Genomic DNA, 26,200 nt, shown 5'->3' with positions numbered 1-26,200 from the left:
GGTTATAATTATCTCGACCTTTTCATTCTGCTTGTAACTGGAAGGCTTTTTATTTTTGGGTGGGGGCCGGGGGGCTAAAGCAAAGGTTCTTAGTTCTTCAGAGGAATGATACTGAGATGGTGGAAGAAAATAGCTAGAGATCAGTACTGGCTCAGCAGTAAAGAAACGAGGGGCCATCTCTGGTCACTGTCATTTGCTCTCGGTACACTTTCATATCTATGTGCTATATGAATCATAGGTGCATTCCAACACCATATCGGACAAAAATGAATTGACTCTCTGGAAGTCAGGAAAAAATTTAAAATTTATTACACGTAAATTTATTATCATCCACAAAAACTTGAAAAAAAAAAAACCACACATACCAGAACTACCCTTGGAGTTTGAAGTCGTCGAATTCAAGATATCTACTCAATATTGCAGATATCTACCAGTCCTGATCATCTCGTATTTCAACTAAATAGGTTCAGTCAACAAAACCTAGAACTGCCATCTAGCACAGACGTTGCTGCATAATCCAGCCGAATAGGTCAAAGACATAATAATTTATTACATGCAACATGCATACAGATAGCATATTCCATTAATTTTCCCTGACGAAGTTCTCAACATTATTTGTATTATAATATTCTATTTTCTCAGGGAAAAAAATAAGGCTCATACGTATAAAAGTTTAGAGGTTGCATATATATATATATATATATATCTTGTAAGGTATTGAATCATAACTTGATCAAAGTTGTATTGAACTCATGTACATTGCACTGAAATTTTTCAAGATATTTGGTAAAAATTTGAGCACAAATGCAAAATTAAGGGAAAAGTTCAACCATGCATTCACAAATGATCAGCAAATTGAGGGTAATTAGATGCATGCGCACTTGTACGTCTTGATGTTGTTGTATCAATTGGTGGGTCATTTTGATCATGACTCTTGCCGTCCGTATTGTTGCCGTGGATGAACACTCCTTAATTTTGTTTGATTGCACAAACTTTTTCAGTTGGGAATAATATATATATATATTAATGCAAGAAATCAGGTTCCATGCATGCACGTGATCATCATCATCATCATCATCTCGGCGTTGTAGCTTGAAGCAAATGATCATGATTAATTTGTGTATATATATATACTGGCTCCCCGGCCCCTTCCCGAACCAATTTCACTAAAATTAAAATGCATGAGTGGTAAGTTTGAAGTATTCCACTAGCATTTTTCGGGAAAAAAAGAATAATAATCTGGTCAACCGCACACTTTGACGTCCAGTCGTTCGATCGAGTTCTAAAAGAATTTCACAAGCCTGCAAGTTTGCTGTTATTGTTCAACCTCGTGCACATATAAGAGGCCGTGGATGGAATTTAATTGAAAAAAAAAATGATAGAGAAACGTCGACAGTCAACTTTTTCAGCAATTATATATATGCTAGCTTTTATTTCATTTTTAATATTTCTATATTCTTTTTTAATTTTTCAAGTTAAGGTAAAGTTAAGAGTTCTTCTGCAGACGCCTTGCAACAAAAAGCAAACGTAGCTCTCTTCTGGGACTGGAACACATGGTAGAGAGCCGGGCAACTATTAAATCGGCAAACAATGGGCCCCAAAAATTAAAAAAAAAGGGTAGAGAACTAAACATGCAGAGGACAGTGTAAAGTAAAAAGGATCTGTGTCTTCTGTTGACACTGACAATTACGTATCTCTGTACAAATATGAAAGAGACTGATATCCATGAGAGGTCTAATCGATAATGTTAAAAAAACTGAAGAAGAAATTAATGAATGCTTTTCGCTTGATTATGTTATCATGATTGTCATGTAAATAATTTGGCGGGGTTTTCTTTTGGGATTCGGAGACATGAGAGGAGAGCCCTAGTTTGTCGCTGAGGATACCCTTTTTTCCGCAAAGCTTGAGATTACTCTATGTACGTTGATAACACATGGAATTCGATCGGGAATGATGTTACAACTCTATATAAAGTCGGGAGAGGACATTTTTTATAAATCAGTAATGATCATGATCTGTGACATTTAATATTGGATGGCACTTTTCAAAATTATTACGTGATTTGCGTTCTTTAACTTGTCATTCTATTCATCATCTATATATTATATATTGATCGTACTTGATTTTCATTTTTATTTTTTTAAATTAAAAAAACTCTTTTATTATATAATATTGTACAGTACTAGTTGCTAGCTTTAAAATTAATTAAAAATAGTATTATTTGGCATGGATCCATACTATATTGACAATTGATCAGACATTAATGATCAATATTATTCTCATTTTGGATGATAAGATAAGAAGCTAGCATTAATCGTGAGAGAGTATTAAATCCCATATCGATTTAAAGTAATTCTAAGGAGTACTTTTAATTATAATTTAGGGCAATTTTTAGATTGTGACAAAAGCATTATATGCATGCGTTATAAGAAAAATGATTATTTGTAATAAATTATTTATGATGGAAATGATTAATTGCGATGAAAATAAACTAATTTAAGTAGAAAATATTAATCATTTTAATTGCAAACAACTAGCTAGTACTATAACCCCTTGTCTTCTAGGATCCCTTGAGTCCTACCATCAAAATTAATTTCACCTCTCTTTCGTGTGTGTGTGTGTGTATGTATAGATCATCATTTTTGGTTAGGAGTTCTGACATTAATATGATCATGACCATGACCACTAATTTTCAGGTTTTCTTAATTAACATTAATATGATCCCTATAAAAAAGGGCAGAAACTCGAAATATTTTTGTTAATTACCTGTTTGCTATGAAGAGTAATCTATCTGCTAGCTAGTGAGTTCCTGAAGCAAGATGCATAAATGGGAGGATCAATAGACAGAACGAGACTCAGATTTTGGACATAGAGCGGATGCTTTATTTAGGAGATCAGTAGTTACCCACAACATGACAGTGATCATTACTTGAAATGAAAGACAAGTTTTGGTAGTACAGGTGAAATCCAACACCGCTCGATCTCATGTAAGGAAAGCAGTTCACAGACTATATATAGTAATGTTAGGTATAAATTTCATATAAACAAGTCTCGTGCAAGTCTTTTGTAAAAAAATATATCTCACTAATAAAAAGTAGATTTTTACAAAAGCTTGCGCGAGACTTGGATCTATTAATTATAATTTGTACAAATCATTTCTCTATATGCATAATATCATGTCGTGTTCAAGAAAAATAATTATTAAATGAGCTAGTTCCAAAATACTTTGAGGTGGCTAATTGATCAGATCGGATCTGTAAGAGCTGACAATTAGCAAATTAAAGAACTGACAAGAAAAGTGATCTTCCCCCAGTACTCCCCTTCAAGAAAATTTTAAAAAATGTTAATTTTTCCCATTTGTTTATCTTTTTTTTTTTAAAGAAATACTTAGAAAAGAGATGCCCCTTGTATGCCACAAAAATTTGAAAAAATCAGTACTACTGCATGAACTTACTCCAAAATCTATAATAATATTCTTATTTGCTAGCTAGAAATATTTAAGAAAGGAAAATGATACTACTATTGCTATGAAATATGCCCACTAAATGTGCTTACTCATATATTTTTATTTTTTTATTTTTTATTTTTTCTTAAAATTAAGGAAGTGACTATTAGGGGTGGCAATTTGTTACACGACCCGTTAACCCAACACGAACACGACACGATAATAGCGGGTTAGGGTTTAATCTTAATGGGTTCGGGTTAAAACGGGTTGACCCGTTAAGACACGATTGCTTAACGGGTTGATAACGGGTCAACCCGTTATGACACGTTAAGAAAATTAAAATTACAATTATACCCTTCTACCCAAAAGTAAAATTGTTAGAATTTTAATTTCAATATTTTTATTGTTTAGATTGTAATTTTAGACTTGTAGTTAATTTTATAATTTTTATAGATATTGTGATTTTAACATTTACAGAAAATTATGTTAAATTTAATTAAGTCAAACAAGTTAATTTCAAGTCTATTCAACTCATTTATATAAACAATTTGAAACAGGTCGTATTGTGTCATGTCAACCTATTTAGTAATATTCATTAATGGGTCAAAACGGGTTGACACGATACAACACGTTATGTTAATGGGTTGTGTTAGGATTTAAGATTTTGACACGATAAGCTTAATGGGTCGGTTTAGGGTTTACCTATATAGTATAATATACATGCTTTGACACGAGATAAACACAGCCCGTTAACACGATTTGACACCCCTAGTGACTATTAGTGAAATTATTTATTTATTTATTTATTAATGGTTAAAGATGTTTAAAAAATGCTTATAAAAAAGAAAAAAAATCATTTATATTAGTATGCACATTTAATAGTCACCCTAGCATCATCCTTTTAACCATAAGATGTTTCTAAAAGTTAACATATATATATAAATAAATAACTAAAAGGCGTAGCTAGCGTGTCGACGTACGTTGATCCTATGAGTCCCATTCAAATTCTTTGTTGTTCCCTTCTACGTTCTCCTTTGTACGTTACTACGTTTAACAATATTATTTTAGAGTACATTTATAGTAATAAAAATATCACAAATTAGGAAAAAGGATTTTTCCCTTTTAAGAAAAATCTTGATCGATACATTCAAGGCTCAGAAAAAATGTTAAAGGGTACTACTCGATCGAGGAAAAGCTTGATAGATTAATATGTATGTACGTGCCCGGCATAAAAATTTCTAAATTGATAATATTTTTATATTTTGAATCGTGTTATATATAATATTGTTTTATTAAGCGTAAACTTTATGAGAAAAAAAAATTATGCAAAGATATGATATTGGTTGATTATTATGATAATTATGTCCCAAAGATAAATTTCGTGGATAGGCTATTATATCGTGTATATACATTTATCAACCTTTTTTTAAGAGAAATAGTTTAGCCACAAAAGGATTATTTAAAAATAAACTTACAAACTGATGTGAATCTATAGAATTGTTAGATTGTAAAACTACTTTTATTGTAAAGTAGATCTAACAGTTTACATAAAATCCCGTAAGTTTGTTTACTTTTATTTAACAAAATTCTATGTGCAGTCATTTTTACATACTTTTTTATGTGCTCCACTGATGTGATTGGTTGTGTATTAAAAAAAGTGATGCAGTCAATCACATCAATGGAATGCACAGAAAGTATGCAAAAGTAACTGTTTATAGCATTATTTTTTTTGTAATCTTTCTGTGTCTGTCACATGCACCTCTCTTTTTTTTATATTTATTTTTCTCAATAGAGTAACGCTTCCCACCCGTTTCCTTTTTACTATCATCTTCTTATTTTGATTTGATGTGGCATTTAATTATTAAAGATTATTTGTTATGTTTCTATTGTGGATCAATCATTTAATGTTACATCATGAGATATTAATAATATGATAAAGAGAATTGTTTTTCTTATATATACATGTCCAAGCACGGCACAATATATGTATGCATGTATGTATGTATGTATAGATGCCCGTTATTTAAGGCTTTGTCTAACCAGTGTGTACCAGATGGAAAAGAAAAAAAGAAGGGGGAAAAAGTAGTCGAGGAGCTCGAGAACATGAAACACGAAATGGAATTGTAGGAAACCAAGAAAAGCCTTCACAACCTCTTAACTGTGAAAACAACAGGTGAATGAGCCAAAGCTAATCTCCCATGCAAATGTCCCTTTCTCCTCTTCCTCTCCCCCCCACCTCTGCCGCCTCTGCCCCTCTCTATCTCTCTCTCATCCATTGGGAATGCCAACCATACATTTCCTTCCTTATTTACCTCGGCCGTTTATTTCATCTCTCTCTCTCTCTCTCTCTCTCTCTCTCTCTCTCTCTCTCTCTCTCTCTCTCTCTCTCTCTCTCTCTCTCTCTCTCTCTCTCTCTCTCTCTCTCTCTCTCTCTCTCTCTCTCTCTCTCTCCTGTGTTTATGATTCACTGGCAATTTGTACGTACAATATGCTAAATACATCAACAACAACAACAACAACAAAAAAAACAAGCAAAACACGAAACCATTTAATTTTCAAGACTCTTCCCTCGCCTATTCTATTATATATAGTGGCATCTCCCTCTTTCTCTTTCTTCTTCGTCTTCCTTGACAGTAAATCAACAAGTTCAGATCCAACGGAGGTTTATCAGTCTATCCTCAAATTCCCGCTGGTCAGTCAATCCCATCAATCAATCAAATAAAAAGGCTGAGAGAGAATCAACAAAAATGTCTGCCTCTTCCGCTGCCTTTTCACCGGACCACCTCTCCCCCTCCGATCAGCTGTGTTATGTCCATTGCAACTTCTGCGACACTGTCCTGGCGGTATCCTTCTCTCTCTCTGATCTCTCTAATCTCTCTTTCTTCCTGATTTGAATATTTATGCTTTGCCCCTTTACTTCTTCTTCTTCTGGTTTTGGGGTGAGTGTTTAGGTGAGTGTTCCCTGCAGTAGTCTGTTTAAGACCGTCACAGTTCGATGTGGACACTGCACCAACCTCCTGTCCGTGAACATGCGCGGGCTGCTTCTTCCTGCAGCAAACCAGCTTCATCTAGGACATACTTTCTTCAATCCTCAAAATCTCCTGGTATATTGAATTCTTTTAGGGTTTCGAGTATAAAAACTGAATATTTTTGTTTTTCAGTTTATTTGGGCTATTGTTGCATCTATTCTCCGAGTTCGAATTCCAATATGTAACGCATTGTTGGTTTTATTAACTGGGAATTATATATATCATCAGGAGGGTATCCGAAGCTCTCCTTCGAACATTATGATCAATCAGCCCAACCCAAATGAATCAGTTCCGCCTGCTCGAGGAGATGATCAGGGGATCCCTAAACCTCTAGTCGTTGCAAGACGTGAGATTTCCTGCACTCAAGCTGTTTCTTTCATGTTGAGATGATCTTTTAGCAATCCAAATGCATATAATTAGTAGTTACAGGAAGGGAGGTTTTTAATTCTTTTATTTATATTGTTTCTTTGATGTCTCCCACTTGGCGGCCTCTTTACTACCATGCATGATCTATAAGCAGCTACTTCAATGGCTTTTCAAGTCGATGACTTTATTGTTATTACTTTTTGGGGGTACTGAAATTTTAAACTTCGCACCCAAGCCTTTTTGTTAAACAGTGATATTTGGCAAAATCAAGAAAAAAGTTTGAAAAAGTTAAGACTGCGATGGCCTTTGAAGCTTACTACCCAACAGAATCCGAGCATTTCTTGGTCTGGGCGTGGCAAGCTGCAAGAATCTTTCGTACGGTTATCAAAGGCCTGGCTATTAATTCATCTTCTTCAAGTTTTTCCAAGTTTTTTAGTAGTAGCAGATCCCATTTTAGATCTGCATGTCTAGCTACATTAATTATTCTTCAACGGTTTTAAAATTGAACTTTCATCTCTACTTTACGGACACCAAGACCCTATATATAATCCTCCACAACTTTTTTGTTTTTATTTTGAGGCGGCGCCGCATCATGGACTTGTTCTTACACCACAACTCCCCAAAAATTAACATTATAGAAGTAATCAAAGAACACAAACGATCTTTGATTTGTTCTTAAATGGGTCCTCGAAATCATTTCTTCCTTTTAGTTTGTTCTTATACCACTAATGTCCAAAATACTGGTTGTCTTTAATTGTGTTTGAGAGAGAGAGAGAGAGAGAGAGAGAGAGAGAGAATTTCCCCCGGAAATATAGTGTAGAATCTAGGAGAAGGAAATGGATTGTTTGAGATGATGATGAAGTAATGAAATAGAAGGAGAGAGAGTGAAATTAAGCTCAAAAGTTAGAGAAAATGCCAGCGAAATGATTGTAATGCGTCTGTCTCTTGTTCTGTCGTCTGTGAAATATAAAGTTTTTATTCTCCATTTCCAGCTCCGGAGAAGAGACAGAGAGTCCCATCTGCCTACAACCGCTTCATCAAGTAAGAACTAATTCTGAACTTGCTGCTTGTATAATACCTAATTATAACCTACACAGCTTTCAGCATTTCACTTGTATCAATCTTAATTATGTCATGTACATGCAACTTATAATTTTGTTTTGTTTTTTTTTTCTTTTTCTTTTTTTTTGTGGTATGGTGTGGAACTTGAATGCTTCTGCGACGAATGTGCATGACTTTGACATTAATTATTCAATCTGCAGGGACGAGATCCAACGAATTAAAGCGGGGAATCCTGATATAAGCCACAGAGAGGCCTTTAGTGCTGCTGCAAAGAACGTGAGATCCAAGAAAATTCCATCTCTTTGTTTCCTGGGGCTTGATCTTTTCCAGGACTCTGGTTTCATTCTACTTACTAAATTAATACAACCATGCAAGGAATACTCTACATGGTTTTATAATTATGATATATTCATACCAATACATTTCACAATAATACCTCGAAACGATTTTCAATTTAATAGTAATTCCTTTGTCTCGTTACTTTCAGTGGGCCCACTTCCCACACATCCACTTCGGACTCATGCCTGATCAACCCGTGAAAAGAACTAGCGTCGTGCGTCAACAGGTACTCTAAACCCTAATGATCTAGATGATCATCTCCTCTATTTATATATATATATATATATATGTATGTATGTATGTATAATATACATGCATGGCTGATCATCATGATTGACCGCAGATCATACACGTAAAATTAGTAAACATGACATGATGATCAATATCTCAACGCTCTAGCTAGCTTTGGATATTTGAGACGATGACGTTTTTGGGTTTGTATTCATGTAGGAAGGAGAGGACGTGCTGATGAAAGATGGATTTTTTGCTCCTGCAAATGTGGGTGTCTCCCCCAGCTACTAGGAATATTTATATCGTGTTAGCTAGTTTTCCTAATTAATTTGTGTTCCATCTCGATCTTCTTGAACCGTGCTAGCAGCTCATGTTTAAAACTACTTCGAATCTTGTCCTTAAATTTCTTCTAATCTATCGATCGGACTGTTCAATTATCTAAACTTTGGGTTCCTAATTGATTTATGTTGTATACGTACGTGCATGGGGGAGAGCACTTTGAACTCTACTTGATGCCGGACCGTTCATCCGGGTTTCGGACCGGATATCCGGGTGTACCCGGCCCGTAACCCGGATTTCAAATTCAGGATGAAATCCGGCCCGGATACACGCAGTTATGACCTGGTCCGGAATTCGGATGAATCTGAATTTGTTAAAATCGGAAATCCGGGTTCCGGGTTGTACCCAGATCTTTTTTTCTTTTCTTTTCTTCTTCTTCTTCTTCTTTTTTTTTTTTAACTACTAAAATATATAAATACCAAATACTAAAAAACTGCAATCTCTACATATTATATTATTTGGTGCATATTCTTTTATATACAAAACTAATTTTTATTTTTAACTAAATGCATCAAAAAATTAAAAAAAAAAACTGCAATCACTACATATTATATTATTTGGTATTTATATATTACATTACAAAACATACTTACAAAATATGAAATTACATATAAAAATGGATTACATAGAGCCGCCAATACATCTTACATAATATGTCTGCTTCATGCAATCAATGCATTTCTCAACAGCCATTTTTGGTCCAAGCTTATCTACAACTCCTCATATACGGTTTGAGTTGAGTATTTCTCACAAATAGTCTCCTAGCACCCCTGTAATTAATAAGTAGCATAAAGTATAGTCAAGCTGAAGAACAATCAACTTATTTGAGTTGAATCAATAAACAACATTCCTGGATAATCCCTTCAGAAGCTGTTTCACTTCTCAATTCTGGAATTCCAAGTACTAGACAATAAGGTAGAGACGGAAGAGGTAAGAAAACATACATCAGAATATCCTTCTGGGCAACTACATTAATGTTGGAAGTTTGTAAAAAGATGCATGGCTTCTTTAAAAGCAGAGGCAGATAATAACCGCAAGATGGCTTCTTGTCAAGTCCTGTTCCTAACTTTCAAACTAAAAAAAGGTTTTGAAATTTCATTGTACTTTGGAAGTCTAAGAAAATGAAATGAGGACTATCTACATTGAAGCAGGATGCAGTTTACTACATATGGGTGCAAGTTAACCTATACTCCAAATCAAAGGCCCCAACCATCATCAATTTTCTCAAACTTGTAGCTAAATTCAATCGAGGACCTTACAAAACAGTTATTTGTATGAATTCAATGCATGCAGAAACGAGAACATCATCACAAATAAATGGGAGAAACAATTCAAGGTTCTACTGTAAATTTTTTTAAAAAAAAATACACAGAATCTGTTAAGCTTCATAACGTTATTAACTTATTATTATTGTTTTCGAAACCTTTCTTGTTGTCTCTTCAATTATAAATATGCATCTACACAGATAAGTTTGAATTTACTTATCCAACATTACCATTTACTTGAATCCTTAAGAAGAGCTCTAAAATGTTGGATATTTTAGATTTGAAAATCATAATATTCTCAACCTCACCTAGTTCAAAGCCACTTGATGAAATTGTCTGTCCTGCAATTTCTGGAAGAGCACTCGAGGCTAAAATTGCCATCATGAAAGTCGGGCAGGACCAGTTGTATTCTGTGTGTGGAGCCCATGATCTCTAACCTTTGAAATAAGAAGAAGAAACAAGTTTAAATATAATACTCAACAGATTTCAAACAAGATGAAAACAAAAACAAAAACCCGTCAACAAAGGCTTTTACTTTGATTAACTGAGAGAGAAAACATGAGTGTGGAGAAACAATTACCTTATGACAGGGTCAGCAAAGGTTGGCAGAAACGTGTAGCAACCCAGTAGATAGGATGAAACTGATGTAATGAAAGACCCAGCAGACTCCAACGATCACAACAAAAAATGTAGGAACCCTAGATCTGGGCATAAAACATGAAGAAATGAACACAAAACATACCCAAATCAACAAATTAATAAAAGGAATTAAAAAACCCTAAAACACTGCTGCAGATTTGAACGTGAACAGATTCTAGCATAGATCTGAATTACCTTTCACAAAATGAACAAGATTACAACAAGTAAGCATCATTCAGTGAAGACCCAAGTAATAGAAGATTTAAAATAAAGCAGAGGGTAAGCAAAGAACAAACCTTGGGCTCTTGAGAGGGAAGAATCAAAGATGGGGCTTCGGAGAGGCTGAGATTGAGAGAGGGATGACGCAAGGGTTTCGGAGTGACTGGGAGAAAGCTTTCGACGTAGAGATAAGAGAGCAGGATAGAGAGAGTAAGAACAGAAACTAAAATCGACTGGGAGAAAGCTTTTAGAGTGACTGTAAAGAGAGAGTAAGAATATAAACTAAAATTGACTGGGAGAAAGCTTTCGGAGTGACTGGGAGAAGGGTTTCGGAGGCTGAGATTGAGAGAGGGACAATGCTAGGGTTTCAAAGTGGCTGGCAGAAAGCTTTCGGCACAGAGCTAAGAAAGCAGAGGGTAATCGAGTCCGTTTTCGCATTGGGAAAAAAAATCCGGGTACCGGGTTTTAAACCCGGGTTCCGGACCGGGTCCACCCGGTTTTCATGATACAGGTTTCAGTCCGATTTTAATCCGGGCTGAAAACCTCATCTGGGAACCCGGTTATCTGGGTTTCGGTCCAGGCCAGTTAAAAACAAACCCGGATGAACAGTCCTTACTTGATGATCATGTACGTTCTTAACTATATATAATTACCAGTCTAAACTTGGTCAATATAATCACTAGTACTACTACTGTCGAGTATTTGAAGGTTTTTTTTTTTTTTATAATTTCTTTTTGTACGTATTAAAATATCACTACTTTGCTCAAATATTTAAATTGATGAGAAAATATAAATTTTATTATTTTATTAATGTTATGTCAAATATGAATTATTTATATATATAATGATCCACTGTGCTATTATACTACAAGAAATCTTGTCTATCCCAGCAATTCTTAAATCGTTACAAATAAAATCGTTGGGAAATGTACCCTTTTGCGGCGATTTAAAAATCCTTGCAAGTTTTAAAATCAAATACAACCAATTGCATGCTGGGTCCATTAATTAGGATTATTACTGACGCTCTAAACTACGTCGCTTTACATTGTGTGGGCGTGAAATCTATTAGATTGCTTTTATTTTTCCCCCGCCCCCCTCACCCCCAAAACACATTTCCCCCAACACCTAGCTTTTCTGCACTTCGACGGACCCTTGATTGCATATCACCTACATTTGGCCCCTTCCCAATGTTTGTGCATGGCGTCACCTTCTCTGTCTTCAGCCAAATCTCGTTTTCACTATCCCATTTTCCCACACCCTTCTCCCTTATGTTGTTGGTTCTCCATTTTTGACTACCTGCAAAATGAAAAAATAGAGTTCCCTTCATTTTGGCTAGTAACGACGTTGTGACCCTACATTTCCTTCCCTTACAACTGAGGTTCTGTGCCTCCATTTCATTTCCCAAGTTGAACTTTTGCTGTAGTCCAGTATAATCGTCCTCTGCTCTAGGGAATATCACCACCGTCAAGGTATCGCTTGCTGCCAATAATTTATTTGTTTTTCCCCCTTCATGCGTAGATTGCATTGCAAAAGTTGTATATTTTTTTTTCAATAATTTTGTTTATGCGAAACTGATGTATTAATTCCTCTGTTTGGTTCAAAATGTTGTGTATCTGCCTTTTACGGTTTAAGTGCCAATTTTGAAAACAAGGCTTGGTTTTCTTTGTGTAATACTGTTGTGTTTTGTGTTTATATATAGATTTAGATCAAGAGTAAGCTTAAGATCGATCTGTTTTTTGAACTATTGCAAAACAATACCAACAAAATTTGTCCGGATTCAAGTTCACAGTTAAAATCCTATAGGAAAATGTACCAAACTACAAGAACAAATATTAATTTGGTAAAGGGGAAAAACCATACTCTTATATATTATGCCAGAATGAATTTCGTATATTAAACCCCTAAAAGGAAAAAACAGGCCAACTTCAGGTAGAGCTAGCTCATATAAGTGACAAATTGATGAATTTTAAAAATTGTTTCAGATTTATTAGAAGACTAACTTCTTCATATTTTTCTAGTTTTATAAGATCATAAAAGTTAATTTCTAGTTATTTCAGTAGAAGCAATATTAAATATATCTTAGCTATACTAGAGTGTATAAGTCTTGCATAGTCTTGTTGAAAACTAAAATTTATGTTTGCACAAAAATGAAGGTTTTTGTGAATGGTTTTAATTTTGTTAGAAGGTGCAGCTAGTACAACAACTTATAAGTTGTGATTTACTATATCTACCAAAATGGTCTAACTTTGACTTTCTGAAGAGAAGTCCATGTTGTTGGGAATGACATCACTGCGTATGCTGAAAGTAGAAAAATCGGAAATTTGACATTCATGGCACTCTGTCAACCATTATTATTCTTTTTTTATAATCTGTTTTACAGTTAAATCTTTGTTGGCCACCGTATTTGTTACCTCTTTGTTGACCAACACCCTTTCTAAGTTTCTTAGCACCTTCCTTTCCGTTATTTATTTGTTTTAGGAAAAACAAGAACCTCACACACATAGCTCGGTATGCAAGTGTCAATATGCACCTTAGAATTGGATTGGGATGTTATATTGCCATTTTCATGTTTCCAACTAATAAAAGTACTATTGTTATAATACATTTGTATTAGTCACCATTATTTTCATTCTAATTATGCTTTGTATTACTGGTAGAGCAAAGTAGGAGGAATTATCTAGATTCTCTTGGTTATGTGCTTATGTATTTAATAAGAGGAAGGTTGATTATATTCAAGCTTCACTTCATTAGAAGTTTTCGCATTTTTTTTATAATTCATAAGAGATATTTATTCTAAGTAAATAGGCATAGTCCAAGTACCTGCTTTTTCTGCAGGGCTGAGCACCGACACAACCGGAGTCGGTATCTGGGTCGTCCGACTCCGACTCGGACTTCGTCGGAGGCCGAGTCCGACCTCCGACTCCGGCTCCGAAGGGTATATGCTCCGCTCCGGCTCCGGCTCCAGCTCCGACTTGTCGGAGCGGAGTCGGGGCGGAGTCGGTGAGAAATCTTCAAAAAAACAAATCCAAACGACAGATTCGGCGCAGGGGGAGGGGAGGGAATCAAAACCAAAAAACAAAAAAATAAATCAAAACCAAAACCAAATCCATAACAGAAAAGAGAAATCAAAGAGTGAGAGAGAGTGATTCGGCGCAGGGGAAGGGGAGGGAATGGGGGGGGGGGGGGAAGAGGGGGGGCCGGGAAACCTAATAATAACGTTTTGAGATGAGAGGTGAGAGAGATCAGGATTCCGGCGCAGGGGGAGCCGGGGAGGGGAGGGAATCGAGGGGGAGAGAGAATCTGAGATGAGAGGTGAGAGAGGCACCTCGGTTACAACTCAAAATGGGATATACGGGTTCACGGAGGGACGACGGAGGAGCTCCGGCACGGCACGGCTTCAGAATCTTCAGATGAGAGGTACGGGCTGGGGTCGGTGAAGGTTGGGATGACTCAGATGAGAGGAAAGTGAAAACCCACTGAGGAAGAAAAGTGATTCACTGACAGCGAAGGGGGGGGGGGGAAGTTGAAAACCCATTAGGGTTGCACAGAAACGGCGCCATTTGGGGGGGGGGGGGAGGGAAGTGAAAACCCATTAGGGTTGCACAGAAACGGCACCGGCGCCGTTTGGGGGGGGGAGGGAAGTGAAAACCCATTAGGGTTGCACAGAAACGGTGCCGTTTGGGGTAATTTTACCCCAAACGGCGCCGTTTGGGGTTCAAAATTGGGAAAAAAAAATGGTACTAATCTACTTTAAACAATAAAAATAAATTAATAAGTTAGTAAAAATATATTTAAGTTAGTAAAAATATATACTATTATATATATTATATATTAGTGATACACTAATACTAATACTAATACTATTAGTCTATTAATATATAGTAAATTAGTAATATTTATTAATTTATATACTATAGTCTAATAACTAGATAGTCATCATAGTCTAGATGTAATAACTAGTAACTAATAATATCTAATAACACTAGTTAGACTAGTACTAATAGATAATAACTTAAAGATACTAATTTAATATACATATAACTAATATATACTATTAAATATATTATATATTAGTAATACACTAATACTAATACTATTGGTATATTAATATATAGTAAATTAGTAATATTTATTAATTTATTTACTATAGTCTAATAACTAGATAGTCTAGATGTAATAACTAGTAACTAATAATATGTCTATAACACTAGTTACACTAGTACTAATAGATAATAACTTAAAGATATATATTTAATATATATGTAACTAATAATATACTATTGAACTATATTAGCAATTTACTATATACTAATAGTCTAATACTATTAGTCTATTAGTAAGTTAGTATATAGTATAATAGTAAATTAGTAATATTTATTAACTTATTTACTATAGTCTATAACAAATATTAAATAACTAGATGTAATAACTAGTAACTAATTATATGTAATAACACTAGTTACACTAATACTAATAGATAATAACTTAGAAGATATTAATTTAATATATATTAACTAATAGTATACTATTATATATATATTATATATTAGTAATACACTAATACTAATACTATTAGTCTATTAATATATAGTAATATTTATTAACTTATTTACTATAGTCTAATAACTTATAACTAGATAGTATAGATGTAATAACTAGTAACTAATAATATGTGATAACACTACACTAGTACTAAATTACTAATAGATAATAACTTAAAGATATTAATTTAATATATACAACTAATAGTATACTATTACATATATTAGTAATTTACTATATACTAATAGTCTAATACTATTAGTCTATTAGTATATAGTAAATTAGTAATATTTATTAACTTATTTACTATAAGTTTATAACTAATAACTAGTGCTAATTGCTAGTATATTATTGGATTTAACTAATGATGTTACTATATTTATATTTATATGATTACTATATAGAAAAACACATATATTTTTTATAAAATATGTATACTAGCGGAGCGGAGTCGGATGCGGAGTCGGAGTCGGAGTCGGAGTCGGAATAGGGAGTCGGAGTTGGAGGATCGGAGTCGGATCCGACTGGACTCCTACTCCGACTCTGACTCTGAATTTTTATGGGAAAAAAACTCCGACTCCGACTCCGACTTGTCGGAGTCGGAGCGGAGTCGGAGTCGGAGTCGGAGTCGGATTTTCGGATTTCTGCTCAGCCCTATTTTTCTGTATAATCAAGTTCTCTAGTTATTGATATTCTAATGGGTTTGTAATATTCTCCATATTTATTGGGCTGATGTGATCTAGCTATGTTATGTCATTTCTTGTCTTCAAGATTTTAGTAGTCATTTTGCTGAATCTGGTGTGTGGGCTTTTAGCTTTTGTGGCTACTCTCATGCCCTTTCTGCTTGGTTGTGACCCGTTTATGTTCTAGATTAAAGCTAGTTTGAATGCACTTTATCAGCATGAAAGTGCAAAAGAAATCTGTGGTAGTGCAGTTTTAGGCTCCTCGAGTCATTGACTGGCTGTAAAATCAGCAGTTATTGTGGAGAGAGGCTCAATCTCTATGGTAGGATAACTTGGATGGTCATTTTCATTATGAAAGGTTTCACAAAAGCAACTTATTATTATATTATTACTATGATTGTGGTCATTTCCTCTGCTTGACCATTGGCCATTTTGAGCCTCTATATGCTTTCTACACTTCAGCCTTGTTATAAGTTTATTATTATTTTCTCTTGTTTTCTCCATTGACTTTGTTGGGAGATATTGACTGGTTGTTTATATCTTGAAAAAGTGAGCTATAGAGAACTGTTTTTGAGTTGGATCAGAATTGTAGCAGCTCTTCATTAATAATTCAATGGTTTTGTAGCTTTTTTTTTTTCCAATGTTTTTGGTTTAACTAACATCAATTGATATCATCATATGCATTTGTTTCTAACCTATATTGACTTCTGTTGAATATTTGAGGTTATAGAAGCTCCAAATTTCTCATGGGCTTTTCTTCAACACTAGATTTTGCCCCCATGAATTGTAGAAATATTGGACAGCCAGATACAGACTAGATTCTTTAGAATGTATGTAACAAGTACTTTTGTGTGGGCATGCATGCATGTGCATCTATGTGTTCCCATTTTTTGTTTTATTTTTACTGCTTTAATTTACTTCAATGTATCAATTTCTTTATGTTTGAATGAAGAACAGGGTGGGATTTTATACCTTACTGTATCAGCTCCTTCCGATTTGAATGTTTTTCTTTTCTGGGAAGAAAAGGGGAGGGATGTTTAAGGAGTCATTTTTTGCCCTTGTTTACATTTTTAAGGAATTTAAAGTCTCTAAAAGAAGTAAATGCTTTTTGCAGGAGGCTTATTATAATTTCTTTGTCATATTGTTGAAGCTTTTGCATGATGTGAAAGAAAAGGTAGATAAAAACAAGTAGTTTTTGGCATAACTGGCTGCCCCAAATGTAGAACGAGACGTATATTTTATCATTTTAGGGATCATAAAATTTGTCATTAGAATAATCTTGTGTGCTTTGTACTGTAGATATTGTTGGCTTAAGAGTCGTCTGCAAAATCTTCTATCATGTCTTTGTAGTTGTTATGGTAGATACCATCATATGAACATTTCTTCTTAATTTGGTGTCATTTTCGAGTCATTTCTTGCCCCTAGAAAATCAGGGCACAACACCTCTATATTCGACTGGGAGCTAACTTCTCTTGGCTTCATTTTGCTGTCATTTTCAGGGAATCCACTACGTTAATCTATATTTTCTTGTCCCTCTAATTTTTCTATCACTCCCCCTTCATGCATAACATTTTGGGCTTCATAGCTTGCTTGTGAGCCTAAATTCAATATTTTTTTTTTTACACTATCAAATTGATTCCCATGTTCTGCCTTTCGATTTAACTTTTCTATATCTGCCTTTTGTGTATGTGGTTGTCTAAGTTATGGGTATTGGCACCTTCTAATATGTAGTTAAGTGATTTATGTGAAGAAGAAGCTTTGTTTGATTGTGCATATAAAACGCTAGTTTGGATTCGTGCTAGTAGTTCTTTGATTTAGTTCGGTATAAAAAATGCACTTTCAGTAATTAAAGGCAATCAAATATATTATCAGTGATTATTGCATTCCCACTCTTAGCCCAAAGTTATGCACAATTGGTGTCAATTAAAAATCAGCAGCAAATTTTCTTTCATTAAAACTTTAACCTCTTTAATCTGTTTCATTGGTGGACATTTACTAAGGTTGAGAATAATGTTAGAATGTTAGATCAAATAAATGAAGCCTTGAAACTCTTACCTAGCTCCATGGTAGTATTGCTATGCTATCTTTTGATAAGTATTGCTATACTATCGATGCATCTAATGTGACTTTATTGGGTAAATTTGTCATAGAGATTGCAGAAAGTTTATTTCCTTGATTTTAAGCAATTGAAGACTTTAGTGGTAGAATCTTTTTTTTTTTTTACTCACTTTTATCTGTTACAAATCCAAAAAGTTTATAAAAAGGGAATTGTATGATTATTGAGAATGAGATGTCTCTACATTGCTAGTTGCACCAATAACAGTTTTCTATTTAGTTATTTGTAATTAATTATCTATGTATTTGTTTCTTTTTCTGCATGAATATTCAAAGTGAAAGAGGTGCATGGTCTTGTCAACAAGACTAAGGAACCGTTGTACTGCCATATATATACACCACCATATATATATATAATATATGATTGGAGATTTGGAAGACATCTTTGCCTGAAAGTTCATTGGCAGCTTGTTTCCCAATGTCTGCATGAGTTCCTCTTCCGATGAATATTACTGTCATTTCAAATATAGGCTTATTGAATATTGATATTTATTTCTATTTTTTTTTTAATATTGATTTGCTCTTCTGTTTTTAATATTGAGTTTGAATGAATGTTTTGAGAGCCCTTAACCCTTTATGACTATGTTTTAAACTAGTAGATCATGGGAATGTACTTTGAGAATACTTTTCCCCAAGATTAATAGCCTAAGTAAGCAACCAATGACTTTATTCAATCTAGTAGGTTCGATTAGAATTTTCTGATTTGCTAAGATCTCCTCTTGCTGTTTATGTTATGCTTTCACAAAAAAAAATGATGTTTCTTCTCAAGTTTTCTTCAACTCTAGCATGATTGGTTTATGTAGTTGAGATTATGGTTAAATGAGGGATGTTTAAGAGCATGAATGTACTAAATTTGCTAGTTGTCCATGGTAGTGCAACAAATTCTACTATGCACTCTGTTTTGGGGCTTCAACAAGTCTATTTCATCTCCATTTTGCTCAACCAACGTTATTTGTTAGTATGAAAAACTATTAAATCAAGGAACAAAAACCAGCCATCTTTTGAGTTTTAGCTATTCATTTAATTATTATTCAACAAGTTACTAAAAAACTATCAAACTATGATTTTTGGTGAAAATTCCAGATTATTATGACACTAACTTGTTCCCTTCTATTTCTAACTAAATTCCTATAATTTGTACATTCTTAACCCACATTCTTCATATATATGGAATGTATAAAACTCAATGGCCTTTATTGGACAGAAAGCATCTATTAGTCATATCCATGAATTCCTTTACCATGCTTGAAATGACAACTTTTAAAGTTTTGGCTTAGTGTTAAGTGGAGAGAAGTTAAATGGATTGAGGTTGTGCTTTGTAGTTGATTTTCCTTAAGTGAAGAGGATTAAGGAAAGTGCTTTGTAGTTGATTTTCCCTAATTAGTTTATGTAGTTCAGATTGTGATTAAAACTATTACTCCTATAATTTTTTCCTTTTTTTTTCTAATTTTGTTTGTGTTATATTCTGGTATTGAGTTTAAACTGAAAATTACTTGAATTTTTGGATGCAGATTGTAGGCTGGACGTTAAGTGCTTTTGATTTAAAAGGAGTTAACTGAGCCTGAGAGAATTGTTGGTGAGCCATTTCAGCCAGGGGTGAGCTTAAACTTGTTTAGTTTGGTATTGAAGGTAACGAATGCATCTGCAGCTGCAAATCCTTGTTTTTCATTTCCATAATTCTCAAAACATAGATAGATGTTTTATCTCTTTGTTTTCTATGAGTCCACACTTCATAATTTGTTAGTGTTATTATATTTGCCGGACCTTCATTTTTTGGAATGAAATATTGATGATTATTAGATAATCACTCCAAGTCAAGTGTATTCTATTTACCATAGATTTATTGATTTTCTTCTAAATTATATTATCATATAGTAGAGATAATTAATCATGAAAATCTCAACTTGAACTGTTCTTGTTCAAGGCTAGCTTTAATGTCCAATTTTTTGTTTGTCTTTCAAAAAAATGAACCTTCATGTCTTTGTAAAGTAACTCACATGCTTTAGTAATAGTTAGCAGTTTCACTCTTACATTAGGCATCAGACAGCATAGATGTTCTAACCTTATGCAAAAGAGAAGAGTTTATGATCAGTGGGGTGATTTGGCCATTCAAACTTGGGCTGAGCAGCAGTAACGTGAGTTATATATCTTCGTGTCCGTCACCTTTCTCGATCAAAGGTAATATGTAGAACTGTTTATGCTATGCTTTCACAAAAAAAAATATGATGTTTCTTCTCAAGCTACTAGCTACTCTTGCATGAATGTACTAAAGTTGTTAGCTGTCCATGCTAGTGCAGAAAATTTTGCTATGCAATTTGTTTTGGGTTTCAACCAGTCCATTTCATCCCTATTTTTTATTTACATCTTTTGCTCAACTGTTATTTATTTGTATGAAAAACTATTGAAAACAAGGAAAAAAAACCAGCCATCTTGTGAGCTTTGGCTCTTCATTTAACTTGGTTTCAACAAGTTACTAAAAAGCTATCAAATGTCATTTTTGGTGAAAATTTCAGATTTTTTATACTTCATTGTTCCCTTCCATTTCTATGTAAATTCATATTATTTGTACATTCTTAACCCACGATATTCATATATCTTTCATGTAGAAAACTCAATGGCCTTTATTGGATAGCAAACATGCTATAGTTGGAGTATTTCTTTCCTAGAGGTTTGATCCTGCAAATAATAGTTGGAGTATTGCTTTCCTAAAGGTTTGATTTTTGGAATATCTATAGAATATCTATAGGGCAGGAAAGAAAGTTGGCTTGTACCTACTAAATTAGCTATCATTCTTTCAGTAAGCTTAACAGATTCATCGTGTCATGTCTATTAGTGAGTGAACATTCTTTTTAGTAACTTGTTGACACGATGACACGATGTTTCAACTATTTACAATTACCATTCTTTCTAATCGCTATCAAAGTTTCAGGTTTTAGAAAATCGTTGGGAAATATTTTTTCGGTTTTATAACACCTTTCGGTTTAATAACTCAATAGCGGCGATTAAAAAATCTCCGGGAAAGGAAACCTATTAGCAACGATTTTTTACTTCCATTGTAATAGATCAGAAGTGGAGAAATAATACTGGCGAAGTTGCAACGACTTTAAAATCGCTGGGATTGATATTTGGCAGCGATTTTTGGACTTTTCTCGACGATTTCTAATTGCTGGGAAAAGTGACTTCTGTTGTAGTGTTAATTAAAGGTATATAAAATCCCGATAAATTAGTTATGATTAGAGATTACTATATATTTAAACTGTATATAATATGGTTAATATTATAACAATGCCAGTATTATTATTAGTAAAAGTATATAAGGAGGTGAGTGAGGTCATAGAGAAGCATATTATATACATAAAGATACTTTTTCTTTGTTTTTTTTAACAATTATAGGAAGTGCAAAATATATGTTTCATTTGGGGTTAAGATATCATACTTGAAGAGATTGATATTTCACACCTCAACTAAGTATGTGTGTCTACTTGTGTATTATATTGCAAGGTCTATAATATATTACAATTAAATACAAATCAATCACTAGCCTAAAAATCTGTACAATGTTAATATTACACAGAAGGAAATCTGCAAGGCTTGATATTAGCAACTAAGATCATGGAGAGTTGTCTATCTTTCTATGTAGAGAAGAGTAAGCTGGATTGAGGTCCACCTTTCCATTTATAACATTAACCACCCCCCCCCCCTTCAAGCTAACTGAAGATGCTAAGACAGTTAGCTTGGACCGAAAGAAGATAGACTATGGATGAGGTAGACTCTTGGTGAAGATATCCGCAAATTGAAGAATTGATGGAATGAATTTAACATGTAAATGGCTAGCAGCCACTTGGCATGAACGAAGTGGTAATCAAGAGCAATATGTTTCAATCGAGTTTGAGAAGCAGGATTACAAGATAAGAAAATTGCAATTTGATTATCACATAGCAAAGTGGCTGGACATGAAAGATTTATGTGAAGTTCTTTGAGAATGTTTCGTATCCAAGTCACTGTTGTAGCAAGGGTTCAATACTCAGGCTTGGCATTGGATCATGACATAGTGGGTTGTGTTTTAGCACTCCATGATACTAAGTTTAAGCCTAGAAAATTAATGGCATAGCCAGACATGGACGGACGTGTGTTAGGACAGCTTGCCCAATCAGCATCTGAGTAAGCTAACAAAGTAGGTGACCTTTGTGACGAAATGTTGAATCCAAAATGCAAAGTGCCTTTGACATATCAAAGTATCCTTTTAACAACACATATATGAATTGACAAACTGTGTTAACAAAATATGAGAGATCTGGTCTGTTATGGTGAGATATTGAAGGCCACCTACAAGAGATCTGTTTAGAGTGGGGTCTGAAAATAGAGTTCCTTCACCAGTGAGTCTCTATCCAACCACCATTGGAGTCAATACTGGATTGCACTCAAGCATAGTAGCACGATTGAGAAGATCACATGCATATTTTGTCTGAGATAGGAAGAGACTAGAGGAGGATGATTGGACTTCAATTCCCAAAAAGTAGTGTAAGGGACTAAGATCTTTCATTGAGAGAGCATGATTGAGTTGGTTGACTAATGAAGTCAATAACTTGGTGTTGTTACTAGTGACTATGTCATCAATGTAAAGCAAGAGATAGATGATGCCTCCTAGTTTGCGGTAGATAAAGAGGGAGGAATCTGCTTTGCTACAGGAGAAACCAAATTGAAGTAAGGTGCTCTGTTGAACTTGTGGAACCAAGCATGTGGGGCTTGTTTCAACCATAAAGAGCTTTGTTTAGGCAACAGACATGGCTAGAGAGCTTAGGGTTGATGTACCCTTGAGGGTTGTTTCATAAAAACTTTTTTAGACAATGATCTATGAAGGAAAGCATTTCTGACATCTAATTGTTGTAAAGACCAGCTATGTGCAATAGCAAGATATAAGATGATACGAACAATTGAAGTCTTGATAACAGGACTAAAAGTTTGATGAAAGTCTTGGTAAGGAAGTTGTGTGTATCCTTTGACAACCAATCAGGCTTTATAACAATCAATAGTGCCATCTAGTTTGAGCTTGGTGTGAAATACCGAGTGACAGTCAACTATATTTCTATGAGAAGGCTTAGGCACCAATGTCCAAGTGTTGTTATGATGAAAAGCATACATTTCATCATCCATTGCTGCTAGCCCTTCATGATGTTTACTAGCAATTCTTTAATGGTGAGAAGAGCTTGAAGGAAGGGAGATTGGGGAACAAGTCAAAGAGCATGGAAGGCTTTATGTTTTGTGATTCCAGCCTTAGCACGAGTAACCATTGGATGAATGTTAGTGGGAGAGGTGTCTACTGATGGAGAAACAGATGTAGATGATGGAGGGGAGGACTATTGAGGAGTAGGATTTATAGAAGGGAGATTTGATTGACTTTGGATGAGAGTGGACACAATGGGGTCAAGAGCACACGTATGGCATGGAGGGGATAGGGATTGATAAGGGAATATAGGTCATGATATGCTGATCTCGACTCTGATCGAGTCACAATGCACTCTACCATGATATATAAAAGATTTTTATTTATCTTGCACTCTACCATGAAATCTTTTTAAATTAGCATTTCATCTAATTTATTTAAAAATAAAAACAAAATATGGGTTGATGACATGATTTAATTTGCAAGAGAGATTTTAAATTTAAATATTGTATCTTGCAAATAGAAAGAATCGACCACAAAAAAAATAAAGATAAAGAATTTGGAGACAAGATTTTGAAAACTTTATAACATCATTTTCACTCAACTCATGGACGGATCTCGATCGTATTTGTTGGAAAGCACATTTGGATCTCGATGCCATTTAAGATCCATGCAGCCTTTCAGATACCTATGTTTAACGTTAGAATTTTAACGGGGTTAAATTACTATAATTTGGAGGTAAAGGGATAAAGTTGGCAATTAACTTTACTGGGCTTTGAATATTTGTGAGTGGTCAGTTGTTTGAGAATGGGAACAAAGCCCACATAAAACACTTGACTTTTGTTGGGTTGCATCTTCATAGAACATAAATAAGCTTATGGGCTTTGGCTTCAGCTAATTATTTGGGCTATTTGAGACTCGCATTCTATCAAAGCCTAATTCATGAAAAGAAAACGTGCAATAACAAAACTTAGAGTACTAATAGTGAACTCAATAAAATTAAATTATAGCTAAAATGTAAAATAAAGTGCTACAATGGGTTAAATAAATATACAATAAATTTGGCCATCAAGCATTTGGCTAGCCAAATTTATTGAGGCAAAGAGACTAGCTAAATATTATTTTTTGAGTAAAATATTACTTCCCAAATGCAGCACCGAACGAGATCAACTCCCGCGCACCGGACGGAGTCTCTCTAGATGCGATTTCTTATTACTTCCCAGCTATAGTAAAATATTATTTTTTTTATGCAATTTCTAGTATCAGTTTTGGTACTGGATGGAATTTTTCTGGATTCATCTCTATTTGAACTCCATTTTTTTTAAATTCTCAACCTTTGATTGAATTTCTAAATGTGATTTTAGTGTATTGAATTTGATAAAATCAAAGATGATGAACCACTTCGAGTGTGTTTATTTGTTGTGGAGGTTGAGAATTTCTAGTGGTGTATTATACTGAAACCGAACATATAAAATTACAGAAATTAGAGTTCAAAATCAATATTTTAATATAATAATGAAATATTTGTTGAGTTTATTATTTAGTGTTGTAAAAAGTGGCTAGCTAAAATTTGTAAAAGTGAACTTTCTAGCTAAATTTTAGTTAAAGTTTGTTGAGCCAACTACTAATGCTCTTATGGTCCTATTGGTAGCCATTACTATTAGCTAAACCAAACTTCTTTGAAAAGTAGTGAAATAGTTTATGAATTATAGTGAAATGATTTGAGTTAGCATGTTTTATTGGATTTTGAGAAAAAAAAAATAGTTGAATGAAAATATTATAAAGTTAGAAAATTGTTTGAATATAATATTTAATATAATTTTTGTCCTAAAATTTAAAAAAATTGTATTATTTTTTGTGTTTTGTTTAGAAGCTTGGGAAAGTTGTATTGGGTTGTGTTTGGATCATGATTAGATGAAAAAATTGAAGATTTGTAATTGAAAACTGTTTTAAGTAATGTTTGGAAAGGAAACATATGAGAATATCTTGTTATACAAAAAGGAAGGAAGGAAGAAAAAGAATCATAAGGCTCTAATTAACCAAGCACCTCCTTTATGCTTTGCTTGATCAACTATATCTAATAAATGTCAATGGCTTGATATCTCCCTATGTAGCATCTCACAAGCGAGAAATAAGGATATCTGAAGGTTTGAGAAAATGATTGAAGTTCATGAAAAGATTGGACTACAATAATAGTAAAAAAGAACATTGGAAGTGGTCTCCCTATACCCAACAAAAAGGCCCAGGTCGAGGCAAACATCACAGACTTCAAACCCTGAAGAACGGACAGAACAAGGATACCCTGCAGTGAGAAATTAAATCAGCATATATTTCTCTACGAGTTTAAACAAGTGAATTATTCGCAAAGAAGCAAAGCCAGTGTGAGATATAAAACAAGAGCTATGATTTCAGGCAAAAAGCTTCATCAAACATTTCTTTTTGATGATGAGGAACCCCGGCCCATGCAAACGTGTTTTTCACCCGATTAAACCCTGCCAGGCCGTGCAAAATGCAAGGAGTCCAACATCTTAGTCCCGATATCACAGACAAATGAGTAATGTTAGATATAGTCACTTTTACGTATTCTCTGCGCACTCCACTTATATGATTAGCTGGATTAATTTTTTTTTAATACAAAATCAATTATATCACTAGAATGCATAAAAGAGTACGTAAAAGTGACTGCACATAAAATTTTTACAGACAAATTTGGGACGAGAAGGTGGTAGACATGCAATTGTCCTTCTGTCATTCAGACCAAG

At 34.2% G+C, this 26,200-nt stretch overlaps 1 protein-coding gene across 1 annotated transcript; it reads left to right on the top strand.

Annotated features, from left to right (window-relative positions):
- Window positions 1-5,918: 5,918 nt before the first annotated feature.
- On the top strand, window positions 5,919-8,915 carry LOC122293279 (axial regulator YABBY 1-like). The gene is made up of 7 exons (XM_043101800.1): window positions 5,919-6,288; window positions 6,397-6,549; window positions 6,703-6,820; window positions 7,833-7,881; window positions 8,103-8,178; window positions 8,390-8,467; window positions 8,692-8,915. Exons 1-7 carry the CDS (start codon window positions 6,193-6,195, stop codon window positions 8,761-8,763), a joined length of 642 nt encoding a protein of 213 aa, XP_042957734.1. The 5' UTR covers window positions 5,919-6,192; the 3' UTR covers window positions 8,764-8,915.
- The last annotated feature ends 17,285 nt before the right edge of the window (window positions 8,916-26,200 follow it).

This window comes from Carya illinoinensis, chromosome 14 (genome assembly GCF_018687715.1).
Source record: "Carya illinoinensis cultivar Pawnee chromosome 14, C.illinoinensisPawnee_v1, whole genome shotgun sequence".
In the NCBI taxonomy this organism is placed as follows: domain Eukaryota; kingdom Viridiplantae; phylum Streptophyta; class Magnoliopsida; order Fagales; family Juglandaceae; genus Carya; species Carya illinoinensis.
The sequence above is the reverse complement of the archived record's forward strand: the minus strand, read 5'-3'. Positions and strand labels throughout refer to the sequence as shown.